Genomic DNA, 21,739 nt, shown 5'->3' with positions numbered 1-21,739 from the left:
TGACCATGATATTACTGTGCTTTATTGGCCAGCCAATATGCCTGACCTGAATCTATGGGATATTTTCAAGAGAAAGATGAGAAACAGTCGATCCAACAATATACAGATGATCTGAAGGCTCAATAGTGCCTCAGCAGTGCCACAGGCTGATCACTTCCATGCCACACTTCACTGATGCAGTAATTTGTGCTAGGAGCAAGTCATTTGCTGTAATATGTCCTGCCGATCAAGTATTGAGTGCACAAAAGAACATACTTTAAAGAACTTGAACTTTTCTGTTTTGCAAATCCATTTTTTAATTGATCTTAGGAAATATTCTAATATTTTGAAATACTGGATTTTGGACTTTCATGAGCTGTACGCTCTAATCATCAAAATTTTAAAAAAAACTTTTGAAATGTTTTACTTTACATGTAGGGAATCTAGAATATATGAAAGTTTCATTTTTAAAAATATTTATAATAAAAAAATGAACTTTTTGATGATATTCTAATTATATGACCAGCACCTGTAAATATAAACTAATAATTAGACCGCCATTTACTGTTATTGTTATTACACGTAGTTTATTTATCAGAATTATATTATTTTATCAGAAAACGGAGCTGTACACATTTGGGTTTATGACTGGTATAAATTGACCTGCCACAAGATGGCACTGTTTTCAACATTTCTGATGCTTCGAAACTTTAACCGAAACAGAGAACAGCTTATGCGTTTTAAAAATTCGTGTTTTAGGTATGGGTGTTTGTAATTTGACGTTTTTCGTAATTTACATAATTTTACTCAGAAATTCAAGAAATTCAAAAACCCATCGAAAAATCTCGAGCACCACATACACCACGCCCTCGCCTTCCTGAGTCGCGGGAAACACCGGATCACGGTGTAATCGCATAAGTAAAGTGCACAGCTCTCATTAACACATTAATCCTATCCAGATTGTTTAAAACGTTTTTTCAAAGCGAAGTTTAAATATAAAGGCCCGGTTTCACAGACAGGGCTTAGCCTAAGCCAAGATTAGTCCTTAGATATGTAAGTGGCTTTTATAAACATACACTAGAAAATAACATTACTGGTGTGCATCTTCAGACAAAACAATGGCTCTGACATATTTTAAGATATGTGTGTTCAAGCTTCTTTCAGTTAAAACAGCTCAAACATGCATTTTAGTCTGAGACTAGCTTAAGCCTTTTCTGTGAAACCAGGATAGTCTAGTTAATGGGAACACAGGGACTACATCCTGTTAAATGCATGTCTGTTGATATATCTCAATTAATGTTTCGCATTATATTTGTGTACTTTTGTAGCTTGTAGCTTTGTTTCTATTCTCTCAGTTTAAAGCATTTAGTAGAGCTTCTGGCCACACCTCAGATCTAAGATGAGAACCTGGCTACCTTGCATTACATTGCATCACAACAGGTAAGTAAAACAGTGTTACTGTTCTGCAGGATTTAATATGGGAAACTGCGAAAACGTCAAACAATTATCAGTTCAAACTAAAGGTTGGACTGTGCCTGTGAACGCTTTATATTCATTATAGAGGTAACTCTAAATCCGTATTGGTATATGTTGATGCCCACATCACGATCAGGGGACAAAATGTACAGTTTTGGTGTGAACGTAAATATTTAACATGACAAACTGACCTATTCTCTTACAATCATCTAAATATTGCATTTGTTTTTAGAAGTTGAAAAAATGGTGGTAAATTCAGTGGTAAAATACAATTCTCTTCACATTTATTGTATAGCACTTATATACCATTTCAAAGCAGCTTTACAGAAAATGTCTGTAAACGTCAGTTTTTTCGGGTTACTCGAGTAGATGTGATTCTCTGTTGCTTAAAGGGATACTTGAGTCAAAAATGAAAATTGTCACCATTTACCCTCTTTCCAAAACCATATGGAAGTGACACAACTGAAGATATGGATGTTAGAGGAAGGAAGGATGGAGGAGATATGGATGGTACAGAAGACAACACTTTGAAACATATAAAATTATACTTTTATTGTCTTAAGGTGTTATTATTCGAAAAAAAAAAAAAAAAAAAACCATATACAAACTAAACAAGAACAATCAAAAGATAAATATCAAATGTTAAAAAAGAAAAAACAACTAATCTATATATAGGTGATGAGGTCTTATTGTTTGGAACAAACTAAACAAACAAAACAAATGGCTCAGATTAACATCAAATGGTAAAGTGGGGGGAAAACAAAGAAAAAGGGATGGCTAATCTATACGTTGGTGATTAATTTTCAGCTGATCTGATTTTGATGACCCTGCGGTTGATGTGTCTTAGCACAAGTTTCATTGGCAGCTTGCCGACGAGTTCATCTGGATTTCCAGAGAAGATGGTTTCGGGAACGATATACACGACTGATTCACTGCTGAGGAAATGGCAGGTGTCATTTATCTCAGAGACCCCAGTGATGTCTGCCTCTGTATCCTCAACCTGTCCCTCAGGGATCTGTGGGGGATATTAATGGATATTAAATTCTTGTTTATTGACCTGTTGTGTTAAAAATATCACACTTGCAACTCTAGCCTTTTATCAGATTACAGTCATGCTTTTGTTCACAGGATATTTATATTTATTCACTGAAATGTAGGTTTACAGTTCCAAAATGCCTGTTCTACCCGACTGTCATAGCAGCAGTAGTGTGTGCATTATTACCTTCACAGATGTATTCACTGAGGAGTGAATTTTCCCTGCCGTTGTTGAGCATGCAGGGATGAAGGTGGGTCAGAAGCACCTCATCACCTACATATAGGTCAGTCAGCGCCTGTATGTTCTAGTGGATTTCCATTTTCTCCTGCATGTTCTTTGGTGGATTATCAATTAAAGACTGTTTATTGTACTTACCTTCATTGTGCGCTTCAGTACAGCCACCCTAATCCATGACAAAAACATAATGATCACTCAAATGTGCTTGTGTTTCAGGTACCAGTGGAGTGGATGAGAATCATGTGTTCATCAGTTCAGGTAAAAATGTCCATCTGCCCTGTAATAATAATCTTTCTGACTGCACATCAACTACATGGATCTATGACAACCATATAGTGGCTGTTGAACTGATAGCTGGAGGGATAAAGAAGAAAGACACAGAGAGAGAGACATGAGAGTCTGAGTCTGGAGCGTGACTGCTCTCTGAACATCAAGAACGTCACAGAAGAAGATTATGGATCTTACATCTGCAGACAATATGTGAACGGAGGAAAACAAGGAACTGATGCACGTGTTGATCTGCATGTTCTTCATGGTAATTTTATGATTATGTGCTTAATTTACAGTTTTTTTTTTTCAACTGCTTACACACATTTTCAAAACTTTTTTTTTTCAAAACTTTACACACAACTGCAAAATTGCACACACAAAATGCAAAATGCCTCACATCTTTTACAAAATGAAGCACTGCATTCAAAATATCGGTCTTTTACATCAGACTAGCCTGCTTGTTGTTGAGAATAATGTAGGGCCATTGCCTGATTTAGGCTGGTTGTATTGAGATGTTTTAATAGTGGTTTAATTTCTCAACAGCGACAGAAATGATGAAGCTGATGAAAACACAAACATCATTACCTGGCTGTCACTAATGAAGGCAGGTCAGGGAATCTAACACACTAGATTTGCCTGCATTACGCTGCCTTCACGTGCTATCAGAATTAACTAACTATACAATCAATTGTGCACAGGTTCTCACATTAGTGTTTATAAATCTGAAAATGTTGCTGTGTGTGTGTGTGTGTGTACCATGAAGCTTTTATAAGGTCAATAGGCTACTAAGTTTGTGAAATCACAAATTCACAACCTTCAGAAGTGTTGCACTGACAGGTGAGCGGTTTAAATGAGCAGTTACATCAAGATCACACTTCATCTATATATAGCTAGATGAGTCATAGTAAGAAAAATACATTTGTGACAAAACACTATGCACATTTCATTTGTTCAATGAACTTACTCAAACGACGATTTTGTTATCATTTATTTTATTATAGCCTACATTAATTATTGTGTTCTTGTGTAACCTTAATTAAGTAAAGCCCAAAGACAGGCGTACTGAACTTCTTTAAGTAAATGACCCTCTTCCAGATCAAGAACTGTTGTTCAAGTGAAGCCGGAAGAATCATATTTGTGTTTTATCCACATGAATGACATATTGAAGTCATATTTACAAGTGGGAAACTCTGAATTCAGATGATACCAGAGTTGCAGAGTTTGATGGGTCAAACAAGTGTGTTGTGAATGGAAATGAATGAGTTTGTTCTGTGCTGTATTTCTGTCATATTAAAGCAAACAAGTTTATAGCAAAAAGCAGAAAAAAAAAGTTAGTATCACTTCACAGTTTGATTTTTGATTATGGAAAATGGTTTCATATCTCTTTTGTTCTAGTATCAGTGACTTTTAAGTGTTTCCTATGGAGGAATCAGCAGCTCTTTCTCAAGAACTCAAACTACAGCTGATATGGAAGAAAAGGCAGTGTGAAACCACAAACATAAACAGATCTTCACAAGTGTTGCATTATTAGATGAGCTAACCATTTTAGATGAATCAAGAACACATTTGATGTATGAGGACATCCATTTTACAATACACAAAATATGACATTTAGGTGCATTACAGGGACAACACACACACACACCTGACAATATGGTGCATTACCAAGACCAGGGTGATTAAAGATACTCAATACAATACACAACTTTTTTTTCTTCTTTTTTTTTTTTCAGCCTTGTCCTCTCGCCCGAACCTTGTCCGCTTCAGTTGGACCTCAAGGAAGAGGTAAAACTCCGCAACATATCCAACGAGTACAAGAGGCATCTCCGACTCAGCAGCCGAGAGAAAGTCCCCACTCTCTCCTTCCCGAGGCCCATAACCGCCAATGCTGTATTGTTACGGGAGGGCCACAGGCCCCGGGCCCCGATAGGGAATCCAAAAACCTGCACCCTCCCAACTCCCAGTTCCCGTGCCATCTGAATCACATGGGGCCCGTAATAGTCCACTTTCTCCTGCGCCGCACTGGAGAGCGAGTCATCGGCAAACTCGTAGCGAACTGTTACGTCAATGGCCAAGGCAAAGTTCCCACGGATGAGCACCAAGTCAAGCCGCCGCAGGTCCCTGTTTGGGGTCCTGAACGACCATTCCCGGCGAGCCTCCCACCCGAGGGACTCCGCCTCAACCGCGAGGAGACGACACAATTTGTTGTGTCTGGCAATTCTAGCCCCCTGGATGGCTGGACATTGCCCAAGTATGTGTGAGGCGGATTCAATCCTGTATGAACAGCCACGGCAGGCAGCAACTATCTTGCTCCTGCCCCGACATCGAAACTCCTGGGTGGGGTACACGCCGGCACGTACCTGAAGAGCCGCAATGTACTGCCTTTCGGTCATACACGCGGGTTTCCTCAACCACGCGTTGCTCGCGGACGAGCCCCTGAAGCCTGCTATCCCCACACCCTGAGTTGGCAGCCCTGTCCATCTTTGGAATTCCTCCGCCCTCCAGTCACACGGAACTGGACACATGGGCGTCAACGGGTCGGTGGTGTCTCCTCTTGCGTTCGAAACATCGTCGCTGAACAGCGGACGATTACCGGCCGTACCACCGGCCCTTCGCCAGGCCCTCTCGAACTTGGATTGTGCATGGGAACTTCTCATTACGGAACGGACTACCGGATCTGACGAGTGAGCAAGGCGGAATAGCCTCCTCACCTGCATGGACGGGATGTGTCGAGTGAACTTACAAATCCCCAGGCCTCCGTCCCGGTTCCTTGCATATATTAGCCCATCACAAGTGGACAGCGGCAGATGCAGCCATGTCTTAACTGTCCCCTTGATCTTCCCGTCCATGGCTCGGAGTACACCGTCACTGACCTCCCCCATGTCAGCTTGATAGAATAACCGAGGCAACGCGTACTGGTTAAGGAGGACCACCCTCTGAGAGGGTTTAAGGGGCGCTTTCCCGATACTGCGACACCAGTTGTCCAGAGCCTCCACCATCGTAGGTCGTACTACCCCAACCCAAGGGTTGACCTTAATGCCCAAATACTTAACCGTCTCGTCGATGGTGGTTAATTGCAGGGTCCCGCCTCCCAGAACCCATGGGACGCAGTCATTAACCGAAAAGGAGCCGCTGCAGGGCCTCAGAAGGAAACTACGACACTTACCCGGCTGTACTCTGAGGCCCGTGCTCTGACAAAAGGAGTCAAGAAGGCTTAGGTTGTGCGCCATGTCACCCCAAGATCCTCCCACCAGGACTAGGTCATCCGCGAATGCGAGTGACACTAGTTTGTGACCCGCTACGGTGTACCCTTTGCCATATCTTTCGAGACCATGGATGAGGGGGTCCATGGCAAGGTTGAAAAGCAGGGGGGAGAGCGGATCCCCCTGCTTGACACCAACCCTCACATTTATATCAGGGGTGGTCCCACCCCCGACCTCGACACTGGTCGTACTGTCCTTGTAGATCTGCTGGATCAGACCTACCATATGGGGATCCACTTTAATCTGCCCAAGAGCCGACAGGATGTGCTCATGGGAGACGGAATCGAACGCCTGTGCAAAGTCGATGAATGCTACTGCGAGTGGGCTGCGCTCTTCTTTGCAGTGGCGGATGAGGCCCCGCAGTACCTCTATGTTCTCCGCACACCCAGGGGTAGGACGAAACCCCCTTTGTCTAGGGTGAATCGGACACGTTTCCATCATTCGTTTAGTTATCACCCTAGTGAAGAGCCTTAAAAACATCGACCCGATGGTAATTGGCCTCCAGTTACCAATCTCCATCACCGCACCTGGGTCAGATGTCTTCGGGATTAGCACTGTACGGCTTTTCTTCAGGCGTGTAGGCACGATTCCAGTGAACCACCACATGTTGAACAGACGTGTGAGGGTCTCACACCTGGGGTCCCAATCGAGAATGTCCTGTTTCTCGATCCCATCTGGGCCCAGTGCGGAAGCGTTCGAAGTTAGTCGGAGGCTTTCTTGGATCTCACCCTGAGAGATAGTTCCGACGAGGTGAGTGTTGTTAGCACTCACCTCTGCCCTGAATCGACCCAGCCCGCAGTAGGGAGGGGGCAGCTCCCACTTATTCCGGAACGACTGGTATATTGTGTCAGGAGATATTGTACATCGGCCATACACCTTCCCATCTAATATCTCCTCAGCCAAGCGGGCCGGGTCCCTTTTGAACTTGAGCTGGCAGGTGTGAAACGCTCGACGTCGGGCAAGGTATCGTCTGCGCCACCTGCTGCTCGAGGGCTGCCTAGACCTCGTCCGAGGTTGTCGGCTTGGAACTCTCCCTCACCCCGGGACGCATCCCTGGAGCATCCTCTGCGTTGCCGCTTCGACCAGTTCAGGTAGCTGGTCGCAGCCATCCAACCAAGCTTTAAGCACGTGAGAATAATCCGTGCCATCATCCCCCACCTCACCTACCATTTTACGGGCTTCCTCCCTAAGGAGCGTAAGAAGGCCACCCTCTGGTAGGTTGGGCTGGTTAGGAGGAAGTGATGAACTCGCCACAGGCTCAGACGGATTCTCACTATCCCTTGTAGCTAGGGATCTAAGCCTTTTTGCGGGACCCCCCCCATCCGGGGAGGAATCCCTGTTGGTTCCCAGGGCCGTTCGAGCTCCTGCCTCACCTGCCGTCTGCTGAGAAGTAGAATTACCCCGTTTACGCCCTTCCTGAATCCTCTTACGGTTGCGAATGTCTGGGTGGACGTGTAGTTCGTGTATACTCCGCGCCCTCTCCGTGGCAAAACTAGCCTCACATCCCTCGCATCTCACTGCACCAGCCGGTGCAGCAACCCTCGGGCCTCCACATTTAGGGACGTGACAAGCTATGGAATGCCTGGAATGAGAGGTTTTTCCACACAACCTACAACTGTATCTAACAAGTACTTTTGCGTGGCAGGATTTGAAGTGCCTTCCTACCCATGCCACTGCACTTGCCGACACGCCACATAAGGCACAAGTGAAGTCCTGGAGTGGCAGTAACACAACCACTCCGGTGTCGCCATCTCGTGCCGCATTCGCTGTGGTAATGGCCTGAGCGGGGCCACCCCTTGGGGCAACGACCAGTTCCTCTGTGTCCGGAGGTTCTACGGCAGAGCTCGTTCTACCGAGAGGACCATGTACTGCGCTCTCTCCGCTCGGGACTCTGTCCCCTACTCGCACTCCGTGGAGCCGAGTCAGCGTCACCGAGCAATCTCGTAGTCTATAACCGGGCTCTAATCCAACAACCAAATGGCTACCTCCGCCTCCAACATCCTTGGCCAAGGGACGCTGAGGGGATCTTGTCCTACTGCAGGAACCCAATCCCGAAGTTCCCACAGGGCACCTTGTTAAACCGGCCGACGTACCTACCGGCATGAGTTTTCGATTATTTCGACCAGACATATTTGTTAAGAGGATAAACCCTTTCCAGGGTGTGCCATTTCGCCGTGCCATTGGGAATCTCTGTATCATTGTCTGTTCTCGCTCAAGTCCTGTCTACCAGTCAGTCCGTCCCCCGGCGGTGCCAGGTCGCCCTCCGATACCTACGCCACCGAACCTTCATCGTGCGCCATCTCGCCAATGGCTGGAAAAATTGAGCCATCAGACTCGTCTTCATGGAGCGCCCAAAAGTACAGAGGGTGGGTCGAGTTGTGGATTGATCGTTATGTCCACTAAGGCTTGGAGTCGTCAGTCCTTGGTGCCGCTGTTTGAGTAATATAGCGCAAACCAAGTTTCACCCACCACTGCCTTCTACTTTCTGTTCTGCATTTTTCATTGAGAGCATATGTCGTAGTTTAGATATATTTTTAAGATGGAAGAATGTGGTTTTACAGATGCTAGAAACATGGCCTTCAAATGAAAGATTGGTATCAAAGAGCACACCCAGGTTCCTAACTGACGACGAAGACTTAACAGAGCAGCCATCAAGTGTTAGACAGTATTCTATTTTTTTCAACTGTTTATACAAAAAATCCTGACTTGTCACACAATTTCTGAAACCTGACACTCAAACAGCAGAACCACACACCAAATCTGCCAAACCATACACTAAAACACCAAACACTATTTGTAAAACGCAACCTTCTCTATGTAACACACAAAAATCTAACAGGAAGTTTCTTGATTTCCTTTTTCAAACACAACTAATCAAAATGCCACACTAACTCCTCACATGTGCAAACACTCATTGCTTTACTTAACACCAACCAATCATGGCTTTAGAATAGGCCAAAGGTCAAGTTACAGATTTTGAACAACTTTTCTGTTGTCTACTTGCCATATTCATCATTTCTAAACCCTATTGAGGAATTTTTCTCCACATGGTGCTGGAAAGTGCATGATCGTGGTCCCTATGTCAACATAACATTTCTCCCGGCAATGGAGGAGGCATGTGGAGACACTGACGGCCTCCACCCATGGTTGAATACACAAGAGAGAACATGTGGATGAAATATTGTGGCCGGACCCAGCAGGAGGAGAGATGCAGCCTAGATACACCCAACCATCTCGCCCACCAACGAACACACACATGTTGGGTTTCCATGTTTTATGGGGACATTCCATAGGCCTAATGGTTTTTATACAATACAAACCATATATTCTATCCCCAACACTACCCCTAAAACTAGACCTACCCATGACAGAAAACATTCTGCATTTTTAGATTTTTAGGTCTTTCTGACCATTTCTTCAGCTGTATCATAGTGTCAGGACTACACTCCCCTTTGGTGAGATCAGAGGAAGTTCACAACCACAGGAAGGGCTGATCATGTTTGAAGGAAGAGCTATAACTATATATATAATGAAAAGAAAGACTGGCAGAAACAGAAAATGGCTGATAAGTGTGATTTGTGTGTGCTGGGACTGATCATTCTCTCTTCACTTCTCACAGGTAAAGACATCTGGATTTAGTGGAATTAGTTTGTGAAAGAGTTCATTTGAACAAGTTTATTCTTGCCTACATTCATGTTGTGATCTCAGAGTTGTGTATTGATACATACAGATCATACTTAATGTTTTATGTACTTTCATTTATTAATATATGTCACATTTTGAGTTTGTTTTGTGATCTGTTGTCATGTCTGAGTTTCATTATTAATCTCCTTGTTTGTTCATTAGTTCAGTTTTGTCTCTATGGTCGCACAATGATTTGAAGTATCTTGTTCAGGTGTGTCTTGTCAATGATCTCATTTGCTCATGCATTCAAGCCCTCTGTTTCCGTCAGTCCCTTGTCTAGTACTGTTGATAGTTTAAGTGTTATGTGGTTGTATGTTCTAGTGGATTTCCATTTTCTCCTGCATGTTCTTTGGTGGATTATCAATTAAAGACTGTTTATTGTACTTACCTTCATTGTGCGCTTCAGTACAGCCACCCTAATCCATGACAAAAACATAATGATCACTCAAATGTGCTTGTGTTTCAGGTACCAGTGGAGTGGATGAGAATCATGTGTTCATCAGTTCAGGTAAAAATGTCCATCTGCCCTGTAATAACGCTCTTTCTGACTGCACATCAACTACATGGATCTATTACAACCATATAGCGGCTGTTGAACTGATAGCTGGAGGAATAAAGAAGAAAGACACAGAGAGAGAGACATGAGAGTCTGAGTCTGGAGCGTGACTGCTCTCTGAACATCAAGAACGTCACAGAAGAATATTATGGATCTTACATCTGCAGACAATATGTGAATGGAGGAAAACAAGGAACTGATGCACGTGTTTATCTGCATGTTCTTCATGGTAATTTTATGATTATGTGGTTAATTTACTTCTTTTTGTTTTTTTTCTACTGCTTACACACATTTTCAAAACTTTCTCTTTTTTTCAAAACTTTACACACAAATCCAAGAATTGCACACACAAAATGCCTCACATCTCTTACAAAATGAAGTACTGCATTCAAAATATCACAAACATCTCAAAAGCAAACATTTATCTTATGTTGCAAACATCTTTGACATAATATTGTATTTTTGGATATACAGTTATTCAAAATCTAAAGCTCTTCTTTCATGAGCTCTTATGCACATTTCTGTACAAGACTGAAAGTAATTGGCAGAGAGATGTTGAAAAATTAATGGTAAGCATGAAAGCAAGATTGAAACCAAACTATTTATTTTTTTACTTTAAGCATTTGTGGTTGTGAATACAGTTTTACACAGTATGAAAGAAAAGAAATACATCAACCATGTGTAGCTGGTCAAAACAAAAAAACAAAAACAAAACTAGCATAATTTTGAAAAAGGTGAATATTCCAAAGGAATGGTGTGTATGTGTGTCCTGGTAGGGGACCAAATGTTTGTGGGGACATTTTTAAGTCCCCATGAAGAAACGGGCTTATCGTAAATCGTTTTACATAAATCATACAGAATGATGTTTTCTGAACATCTAAAATAGCAGAATGTTTTCTGTCATGGGTAGGTCAAGTGGTAGGGTTAGTGTAGGGCAGGGGTGTCAAACTCATTTTAGGTTGAGGGCCGGATGGGAAAAAATGTAACCATGTGTGGACTGAATTTTTTTTTTTTTAAACCTTAGTGAGCTTACAGTTACATTAATATTAACCATACAAACTACACATTAATTAAAAAAAACACACTGCTCTTTGAAAACTGCATTTGTTTTTACTGCGAAAAGACTTTATTGCATTTTTAAAATAGTTTTAATATTTTTTATTACTTTTTTTTTTATGGCCAATTACAATTTTTTGGAGCAAATTTGATACCGGTTGCTAATTTTTTTTAGTTAATTATTTGTTGTTTATTTGTTCTATAACAGGCCAAACTGGCCTTAAACAAAAATATGTGTAGGCATTTGGTATACAGGCACCACTGCATTTTGAGCATGAGCAGTTGTTTTTGATTTAAATTAGATTGTATAATTTCAAGATTTACAGCAAAAACAGCATGGTCTGACTTTATAGCTTTGCGAAATTATGCTACCTAAGACACCTGCACAAAAATAGCAGATGGACTGAATAAAAATGCAGATTCACTCTCTGACAGTAGGTGGCGCTTGTGGAACAGCTGCGATATAGCGTTTCCTTGGTACTGCTGTACACAAAGCAGCGCTGCGATTATTAAAATAGGCTACTTATATGGAGGTTGAAACTTTTCTAAAGACAGTTCCCTTCTAAGTTACATTCATATAAAAGCCAATCCAATATTTATATTTTTCTTCCTGTATTGCACAAACAGTGAGCTTAGCCTGGTACAGTATTTGCTCTGCTGGCGTGACTGTGTTGTTCTCTTTGCGTCCGTATTCAGCATGTGGCTGTGTTAACGTCATGTTTACAGACTTCGTAATATTTCCACACAAACGACAGTTTTGGAAATGATTTCAAAGCAGTTTGTTTGCAAGTCCAGAATAGATATTGGCCAATATAAAACTAATAACCGTTCTGATTTATGGCCGGTGGACCATGTGTAACGGGGCTGTCTCTGCGTTGTGTTGTGTAAAAGTCAGGATGGACACCAAGTCGTGCTTGAAGACAGACTTTTATTCTGTTGACAACATATTAAACAGCGGTGATCAGACCCTCGTGCGTGTTCTATAATGAGGTGAACAAACTTGATGTTACCACAAATGTGATGAAGCAAAAACACAAATCATACAATATACATTTAAACACATATCTATATCAATATTAGTCCATAAAATGGTTATACAATTAATACAATATACTTTTATCACAGAGCACTCACTCACCGCAGCCATTCACTCTCTCGGCTGGTGCGAATCTAAATGACCCTACCGGAACCAGTTCATTCTATGGGTGGAGTGTGCAGGTTGAGTGCAATTAAAGGGGCCATACATGAAAATGTGTAGCAAGTGGAAACACATTTTTAACCCTGTTACACATGCATAGCTGTTTTTTCATTATTGTTCAGATCACCCCCCTGGATTGGACACCTTTGTGGGCCGTATTCAGCCTGCGGGCCTTGTGTTTGACACCTGTGGTGTAGGGAGACAGAATATACAGTTTGTACAGTATAAAAACCATTACGCCTATGGAATGTCCCCCAAAAAATTGAAACCCAACATGTGTGTGTTGTGTGTGTGTGTTTGTTGATGGGCGAGATGGTTTTGTGTATCTAGGCTCCTCCTGCTGGGTCCGGCCACAATACTTCATCCACGTCACATGCTATGTTCTCTCTTGTGTATCCAACCTTGGATGGAGGCAGCGTCAGTGTCTCCACATGCCTCCTCCATTCCCTGGAGAAGTGTTATGTTGACATAGGGATGACGATCATGCACTTTCCAGCACCATGTAGAGGAAAAATCCTCAACAGGGTTTAGAAATGATGAATATGGAAGAAAGTAGACAACAGAAAAGTTGTTCAAAACCTATAACTTGACCTTTGGCCTATTTATAGGCCTATTCTACAGCCATGATTGGTTGGAGTTAAGTAAAGTAATAAGTGTTTGCACATGTGAGGAGTTAGTGTGAGGCACTGATGAATTAGTGTGGCATTTTGATTAGTTGTGTTTGAAAAAGGAAATCAAAAAACTTCCTGTTAGATTTTTGTGTTACATAGAGAACTGTGTGTTGTGTTTTGCAAAAAAAAAAGTGTTTTATGAAATTGAAAAATGAGTCAAAGGCCGAGAATTAGTGTGTGGTTTTGCAGATTTGGTGTGTGGTTCTGCTGTTTGAGTGTCAGGTTTCAGAAATTGTGTGACAAGTAAGGATTTTGTGTGTAAGCAGTTGAAAAAAACTGTAAAAAGGGCCCAATCTCTCTTTAGACTCTTTAAAAGAGTGAAATCTTCTGTCTTTTGTTAAGTTTCAGTCTCTCCATCATCGCAGACTGAGATCAGTCCAGGCCGCTCTGTGACTCTCTCCTGTCAGTTGTATTCAGTCTCCTGTGATGATTTGGTTCATTCTGAGGGACTTCAGCTGTTGTGGGTGAATCAGACTGGTGTTGATCTGAAGACAGACTCCAGATATCAGATATCAGCTCCAGGACACTGTATCATCACTCTGACTACAACACTCCTGAATGAAGATGACAACAGAGGGTGGAGATGTCAGCTTATTCACAGAAATCAAGTCAAGATCTCATACACACACACTGTCAAGTATTCAGGTGAGAAACTAACTTTCCTAACTCAGTTACAGAAGACTCTGTGTTTATATTGCACGGCTCAATGCACAGATATGATCTTTTGACCATATCCCATTTTTGTCTTGTCTGTTTTCATTTCCTGTATCGATGTTTATATATTAGCATTGTGAAATTGTGATTACAGCCACAATCACATGATCACTGTCACACAGCATCAGTCTCTCACTTCAGTGGTTTGAACTGCCTCTCAAAAAACTGTTTTTATCATCATGTGTTATCTACAAAAATGAGCTCTTTAATCAGAATTGTCAGTGAGTCTGACATTTTGATATAAATGAGTCATGAGCATGTTTTCTTGTACAGACTGTTGTCTAATGCATAAATGTATAACTCAAAATAATCATTATATACATCTAGTGTAACACAACATCCTATGATGCAGTGTACAGATGTGCAGTGAACAAAATGTAGCTGAGAAAATAGGACCCTACAGGAGGCTCTTAACATTTCCAGTAACTGATCTGAAGAGTAAAAAACAAGGTTAAGATGAATGTTACTTTTTTAAAAAAATATGGTGTGTCTAAACAAAAAATCCACTTAGTTTGTACAGAAAACGTCTAGGTCACTTGTGTAAGCCCAGCTCCCCTGAAGTCTCTGTTAACATCAGTGACTGACAAATTGGGATCTCACCTGTGTAGCAAATTAGCTCAAAGGGGAAATTTGAATAATTAATCATAACTCATTAGAATTAATTATAAACATATGGATCAGTTAATCAAATTAACTTGATGTAGCTGCATTAATATTACAATCAAATAATCTGTTCGGCCAGCGATCTATCATAACATAGACACCCAGATTTCTTTGTGAGGGAATAATTATCTAATAATTTTACTGAAGTCTCACACACAAGATCTTCTGTCAAATCATCTTAGATGTATTAAGCGAGGTACAAAGAATGGACCCCTGACCACGGGCTGAAAGCTCGGGGCAGGTCGGACTGATAGACACTCGGAGAGTGCTATGGTGCCCTGCCCCTCTCGGGACTCGTCATGTAGTCAGTGCTGAAGCGGTCTCATATGAAGCAATCCGAGCGGCATGACCACGGCTGCAGATGCCATATGACCCAGGAGCCTCTGAAATTGTCCCAGTGGAACTGCTGTCCTTCCTTTGAACAAATTTAAGCAATTCAGTACTGACTGAGCATGCTCGTTGGTGACACAAGCCGTCAGGTCCATTAAGAGAAAATAGATCCTCTGCACAGGGGAGTGTTTGCTCTTTTCACTGTTGACCTGAAGCCCCAGATGGCTGAGGTAAGGGCGGGCCTTCTTTCGTAGAGATGCGGGGTGACAGGGACAGCCCAAAGGGGAGGACCTTATACTGGTATGCCCGTCCCTCAAATGCAAAGTGTATGAACGGTCTGTGTTGAAGGAGAATTGAGACATGAAAGTATGCATCCTTCAGGTCTATCGCTGCAAACCAATCTTAGGAGCGAACACGTTTGAAAAGCCATTTCTGCGTTAGTATTTTGAACGGAAGCTTGTGAAGGGCCCTCTACGTTTACCACTGAGGTGAAACAGATGCCACTGAACCTGGGGGGACGCTGGGCGAACTGAATCACATAGTTGAGTCTGATCATCCGAATGAGCCAGCATCATGGGCTGGGAAGCGCTAACCAGGCTCCTAGAGATCAAACCAGCAGGACCAATGGAACCACAGACATACCCATGGTGGGGCAGCGAGGTGAAGCATAGGGGTCCGACCAGGAAGGCACAGCGTCCCGGAGTGTGGCCATGAGTGTAGTGTAACACTTACCTGGTTCCATGGTTCCCGCAAGGGAGTGACTGGAGACACATGAGGAGGCATCGTATCCTCGAACCGTGGAGTGGCAAGGCATAGCATCGCTGACTGTCAAACCATACTTCTCCTGACCCAAAGATTGAGGAAACTGCTTTTTTTTTTTAAATTTAGATACCGTAGGCCGTGGGGCAGAAATAAAAGATTCTCCACCTGGCCCTCATCCGGGGAAAAAACGGCTCCCTCCATCTCTGGGTCGCCCGTCCCTGGGATGATGTTTTGCCAACCACTTGGAAGATTAGCGGTGGCTGAGACAGGTGGTGTCATCCTCCTGTGAGGGGGCTCGAAGGCGCAGCTGAGCTGGCTGTGGCGGAGCATTGTTTGTTTTTTTCACAGGGAGATGGACTCCCTTGGTGACGAGCAGACTGAGGGGCAGCTTGTGACGGTCTGGTTGGAGAGGTCGTCAGGGGAGCCTCGTGATTGCCTCAGCCTGCTTCAGGACTGCTGAGAACTGCTGGGTACAGTCCCCGACAGTGCGAGATGGGAGCATCAAGAAAGCGCACTTTGTCAGCATCTCACACCTCTGCAAGGTTTAGCCAGAAATGGCACTTTCTGGACCACCAAGGTGGACATCGTCTGGCCGAGGTTCAGCTCTGTGACTTTCATCATTCGGAAGACAAGGTGGTCAGTTGCTGCACGCAGTTCCTGCATCATCCCCTGCTCAGAACTACCCTTGTGCATCGTGCTTTGGCCTGGTGCTTGCAGGATGGCCATCGCATGCAGGGCAGAGGCGCCTGTTCAGCAGCACTGTAAGCCTTAGCAGCAAGAGCTGCCATTGTCTCACAGGTGCTGGACGGGAGATGTGGAGGACACCACCAGGTGGCAGCATTTTCCGGGCATGCATCGCAACTGCGAACTCCACCTTGGGAATCCTCACAATCCCCCTGACCCGCCCCACCATCAAGGGTAGTGAGAGAGGAAAAACTTTTGAAGCAGATTTTGGCACATGTGGCCTTCCACATTTGCATTTTTGTTCCATACTACAAAGTTTTTCATGCACCTCCAGGAAGAAAGGCACGGGGCGGGGCAAGGTGATTTTCACGTCCCACTCCGAGCCCAGAAACAAATCATTCAGCCACAGTCTGTCAGAACGAGTCTGATGCATGCAGCATGGCTGTCAACTCTGAATCTGATTCAGCATGAACAAACACTGCTGTAGCAGGAATCAGTGTCATCTTTCTTTCCAGAGGACAATAGCCCTCTTTCCAAAGCAATCGACATCTGACCCTTTTCTAGAGCGACAGGCGACGCGCTGGGTTGCCGTGAATGGCACGTGAGCAGCGGATATTTTTATGGTATGTTAACCAACGGGTGCATTCACACCGGGAGCAGGAGCAGCACGTGAGTGTCGAGCAGGAGCGTCGCGTGAGCAGCAGTGAAGCGGGGGTTTCGGCGTCAAGTCTATTTTTGCTGCGCTGCTGACGCTCAATTAAAGTGAAAGCACACTTTTGATGGACAAAATAAATATGATTTCACTCAATGCACAGAATGAGTATGTCTAGTGTGTTTTAAGAATTGGAGTATGTAAGAAAAGAAAATTAAGAATCAGAAATATTTATAGAAGATTTACCCATTTAAATTGTTTTTAATTATTCAGTTTGGGTGAAACTTTATTATAAAAAACTAAAGTAAACTACCCAGAAAATATGATATATAAACATTCCTTTAGTTATTACACAGACATGTATATAGCAATACCCAAATCAAACCCGAGTTTGCAGTCTTTTTTTCTGCAGTTTGCTGTCTTGTAAACATGTACACACGGCAGATGATGTAAAACACAAAGCTTACCTCATTCATGTGCAGCAATATGACACAAGGCTTTATTTATTTATTTTTTTTTGTTATTTACGTTTACATGAGAATGTTGTACACCTCCCCATGTTAATAAACTTTCAAGGCTATCAAGTTTATAAATGACCAACTTATAAAAATTAATTTATAGTTGTCTTTGTAAAGAAAAATGCTCACTTTATATGTAGCTTGGAGCCGCTGCTGTGATGCTGTATGTGTAGTTATGCTCACGTGCTGCTTGCAGTGTGAAACGGGAGTGAGCGGCGCATCAACTTCACGTCAGTGTAACTGCAGCTGCAGACACGCGTGAGTATTCACACTGGAAGAGTTTGTACAGCGTCACAGCAAAGCTACATATAGAGTTAGCATTTCTTTACAAAGACATTTATAAACTTGATAGTCTTGAAAGATTGTTAACCTGGGGTGGTGTACAACCTTCACATGTAAACGTAAAATAAATTAAAAAAAGCCTTGTGTCTTCCATTGCTGCACACGAATGAGGTAAGTTTTATGTTTTACATCTGCCCAGTACGATTATGTGAGGTGTCCATTTGTGTTGTTGCTCAGCCATTTGTTTTTTTACATTGTAAATGACTTTTTAAAGCAAAAGCTTTAAGATAAACACGTTATAGCTGCTGTCATGATCACTGTCACACATCAGTCTTTCTGACTTCAGTGGTTTGCACTTGCCACAATTGATCTGACCACAATAAAATCAACCTGCTAATTTCATGAATTCAGTATTGAAACCTCAAATATTTTGTAAATATTTGTGCATTTCAAGTGATTTCATACATAAAAGGTTGTACGTTTTAGATGCTGTCAATACATTCTACATTCAATTTTTATACAAACATACCAAATGTAATAAATCTAAAAGTACACTTTACATACAAAGATCAATGAATGATAATGAGATCACACTGGACAGAAAATCTTTAAGATTAATTTTCGGTAAATGCTACAGTCATTCTCCTCCTGACACCTTGAGATTGAAATGAAATGATAATAGATGACAGACTCGTGGAACAGTGGGTCCAGCACATATTCATCATTTCTGTGATTTAGATTATGTTTATATGTGTCATGATGTGTTGAAGTGAACTAACAGACGTGATCCACAGATCCAGCTGACACAGCATCAGAAACTGAAGTCAGTGTGACTGCTGGATCATTATTCAGAGGTACGACACGTTCATTTCTACTGACAGCTTTTCACCATTAAACTATCAGCCTAATCAATAACTGTTCATAGTTTAATAGCCTTGACTTCAGTCATGTCCAGTTTCTCTTCTTCTTCCACACATGTTTCCTGCAGTGATTGTGATCATTGTTGAGATGGCAGTGTTTGCTGCTCCTACTGTGATTCTTCTTCAGATCATCTGTGCAAGAAGAGCTGGTGAGTTTGAGCTTCACACAATCTGATGATTCACACTCATCTGATCTGGAACAATCATGGTAAAAACACATACGAGAGGTCAGTCCATGCTTTTATTTTGCAGGGAGAAAGGACTCGCAGCACCCAGAGGAAATAGAGATGCCTACAATATTACAATAAAATACTGCTGAGTTTGGAGACAATCTGAAAAAAGATTTAAAACAGCAGAAACTCACAGAGGATTGTTCATTGTTTGATTTTCTTCTAAAAAAACAGAGAAAAAACTCTGAAGAAATAGTGACACCAAGTTTAGTTTTTTATAAATAGCAGCCGAGAATTATTTTCATTCATATGGATTTTATGGATACTTGCATACAGTGTTCAAGCTCATTTTCTTTGGATTCGTATATAAACTTCTATAAATATTAAATACAATAATGGACAGATTTCGACAGACTGTATAATCCTCTCTCTGTTCTGTGTGATGTCATGATCTGTTCATTCTTTTTCTTTAGCAATTTTATTTTTTAATTTTGGATGAATGCTACTAATTTTCTTAATAAAACCTCTGCTATTGTGTTTAATGTCACCTTTCCTGAGATATTTGTTACATATATGGTGATTCCCCTTCATGAGCTCATAATGTGAGGATGTTAAACTGTGATCCAAAGCAGCAAAGATAAACAAATAATGAAATCATAAATTCATGTTCATAATAATTCATATAACTTTATTGTGGTTAGTTCAGAAATTCACTTCAATAAACTAATTCCAAACCTAAAAACGTTGGTCTTGTAACCCGGCTGTGAGAGAAGGTGAAGCATGTGGGAGTCATTATTTTTGAAATATGTACAGATACTGACCAAAAATAATTTCACCAATTTAAAGTTTTTTTTTTTTTTTGTTGCTTAAAGATATTTGCTCACATCAGACACACTGTATGTTAATAAAATATAACACTACAGTAAGCACTATACAAGCAAAGTCTGATGCACATCTAATTCTGTCCAAGCCCCACCCATTCAGACAGAAAGGACCAATGGAAGCTGCATTAAATGACCATCCAATCAGATTGAGCTGATGTCAGCTCCAGTCACTATGGCTGTGTCCAAAAACACCAACTTCTCTTCTATATAGTAGGGGAAAACAGTAAGTGAAAGAAGTAGTATGTCCGAAACATCAGTATTCATAAAAGAGTAGACGAGAAGTTCCTGGATGGCCTACTGCATCCCGCCCAGATTCTGAAGCACTCATCGTCGGATGGGCAATTCCATGCAAAGGTCATCCTTGCCATGAAAAAAAAAAAAAGTTTTTATCAAAAGAACAAGTTGTAAACTTTCTTTAAGTGAACGTAACATCACACTTACAGTTTACTTTTTATATATTATTTTTGCACTATGTTCCTTTTTTTTTTTTTTTTTTTAACTTGAAATACCTTTAACTGTACTTTAACTCTTTCCATTAAAAAAAAAAAAAACATTTTATTCTAGCTCCATGAATCCTTTTTACCAACACCTATTATGCCCCATTTTAGCAGCCATATCACCCTGTAGCCCAAGACTGCTTGCCCACTGAAGCTAAGCAGGGCTGAGCCTGGTCAGTACCTGGATGGGAGACCTCCTGGGAAAACTAGGTTGCTGCTGGAAGAGGCGTTAGTGAGGCCAGCAGGGGGTGCTCACCCTGTGGTCTGCGTGGGTCCTAACACCCCTGTATATTGATGGGGACACTATACTGTCAAAAAGCACCGTCCTTCGGATGAGACGTTAAACCGAGGTCCTGACTCTCTGTGGTCGTTAAAATCCCAGGATGTCCTTCGAAAAGAGTAGGGGTGTAACCCCGACATCCTGGCCAAATTTGCCCATTGGCCTCTGTCCATCATGGCCTTCTAATCATCCCCATACACTGATTGGCTTCATCACTCTGTCTCCTCTCCACCAATAAGCTGGTGTGAGGTGGGCGTTCTGGCGCAATATGGCTGCCGTCGCATCATCCAGGTGGATGCTGCACATTGGTGGTGGTTGAGGAGATTCTCCCTTCCATATGTAAGTGCTTTGAGTGCCCAGAAAAGCACTATATAAATGTAAGGAATTATTATTATTATTATTATTATTAATATGTAAAATAAGTCTCTGATGTCCCTAGAGTGTGTATGTGAAGTTTTAGCTCAAAATACAGCACAGATAATTTTTTATAGTATGTTAAAATTGCCACTTTTTGGGGTTGAGCAAAAACACGCCATTTCAGTGTGGGCCCTTTAAATGTAAATGAGCTGCTGTGCTCTGCCTAAGAGGGCGGAGCTTCAAGAGCTGATTCTCTGGTGTCAGGAGTCAGTCAGGACACACTATAATGTCAGAAACTGAGAATATATGCTGCATGGAGATAGAACAGGTATAGTTTAGTTAAATTACGGTAATAACCAGGGTTGGGGAGTAACGGAATACATGTAACGGCGTTATGTAATCAGGATACAAAAATCCAGTAACTGTAATTCGTTACAGTTATGTCAAAAAATGTAGTAATCAGATTACAGTTAATTTTTGAAAAAAGGGGGAATACTATCAGGATTACAATCGTTTCATGTAAAACTAAATAAGTCATTATTTTGCCATAATAACACCATATTAAAGGTGCAATATGTAATATTTTCTGTCCGCTAGAGG

General features: G+C 41.9%; 1 protein-coding gene across 1 annotated transcript; it reads left to right on the top strand.

Moving 5' to 3' along the window:
• The first annotated feature begins 6,486 nt into the window (after window positions 1-6,486).
• LOC127507991 (uncharacterized) lies at window positions 6,487-19,658 on the top strand. The gene is made up of 7 exons (XM_051885418.1): window positions 6,487-6,652; window positions 10,412-10,453; window positions 10,560-10,730; window positions 13,769-14,071; window positions 18,826-18,885; window positions 19,020-19,100; window positions 19,204-19,658. The coding sequence occupies exons 1-7, from the start codon at window positions 6,487-6,489 to the stop codon at window positions 19,257-19,259; spliced, it is 879 nt and encodes a 292-aa protein (XP_051741378.1). The 3' UTR covers window positions 19,260-19,658.
• The last annotated feature ends 2,081 nt before the right edge of the window (window positions 19,659-21,739 follow it).

Source organism: Ctenopharyngodon idella, chromosome 3, assembly GCF_019924925.1.
Source record: "Ctenopharyngodon idella isolate HZGC_01 chromosome 3, HZGC01, whole genome shotgun sequence".
NCBI lineage: Eukaryota > Metazoa > Chordata > Actinopteri > Cypriniformes > Xenocyprididae > Ctenopharyngodon > Ctenopharyngodon idella.
The sequence above is the reverse complement of the archived record's forward strand: the minus strand, read 5'-3'. Positions and strand labels throughout refer to the sequence as shown.

What these genes read in the sequence shown, in the direction of transcription:
- LOC127507991 (XM_051885418.1), top strand. Translation starts at nt 6,487, where the DNA reads ATGGGGATCCACTTTAATCTGCCCAAGAGCCGACAGGATGTGCTCATG. An exon ending in TGTTCTCCGCACACCCAGGG is followed by an intron (nt 6,653 to 10,411) that starts GTAGGACGAAAC and finishes CTTGTGTTTCAG; the next exon opens with GTACCAGTGGAGTGGATGAG. An exon ending in TGCTGGATCATTATTCAGAG is followed by an intron (nt 18,886 to 19,019) that starts GTACGACACGTT and finishes TGTTTCCTGCAG; the next exon opens with TGATTGTGATCATTGTTGAG.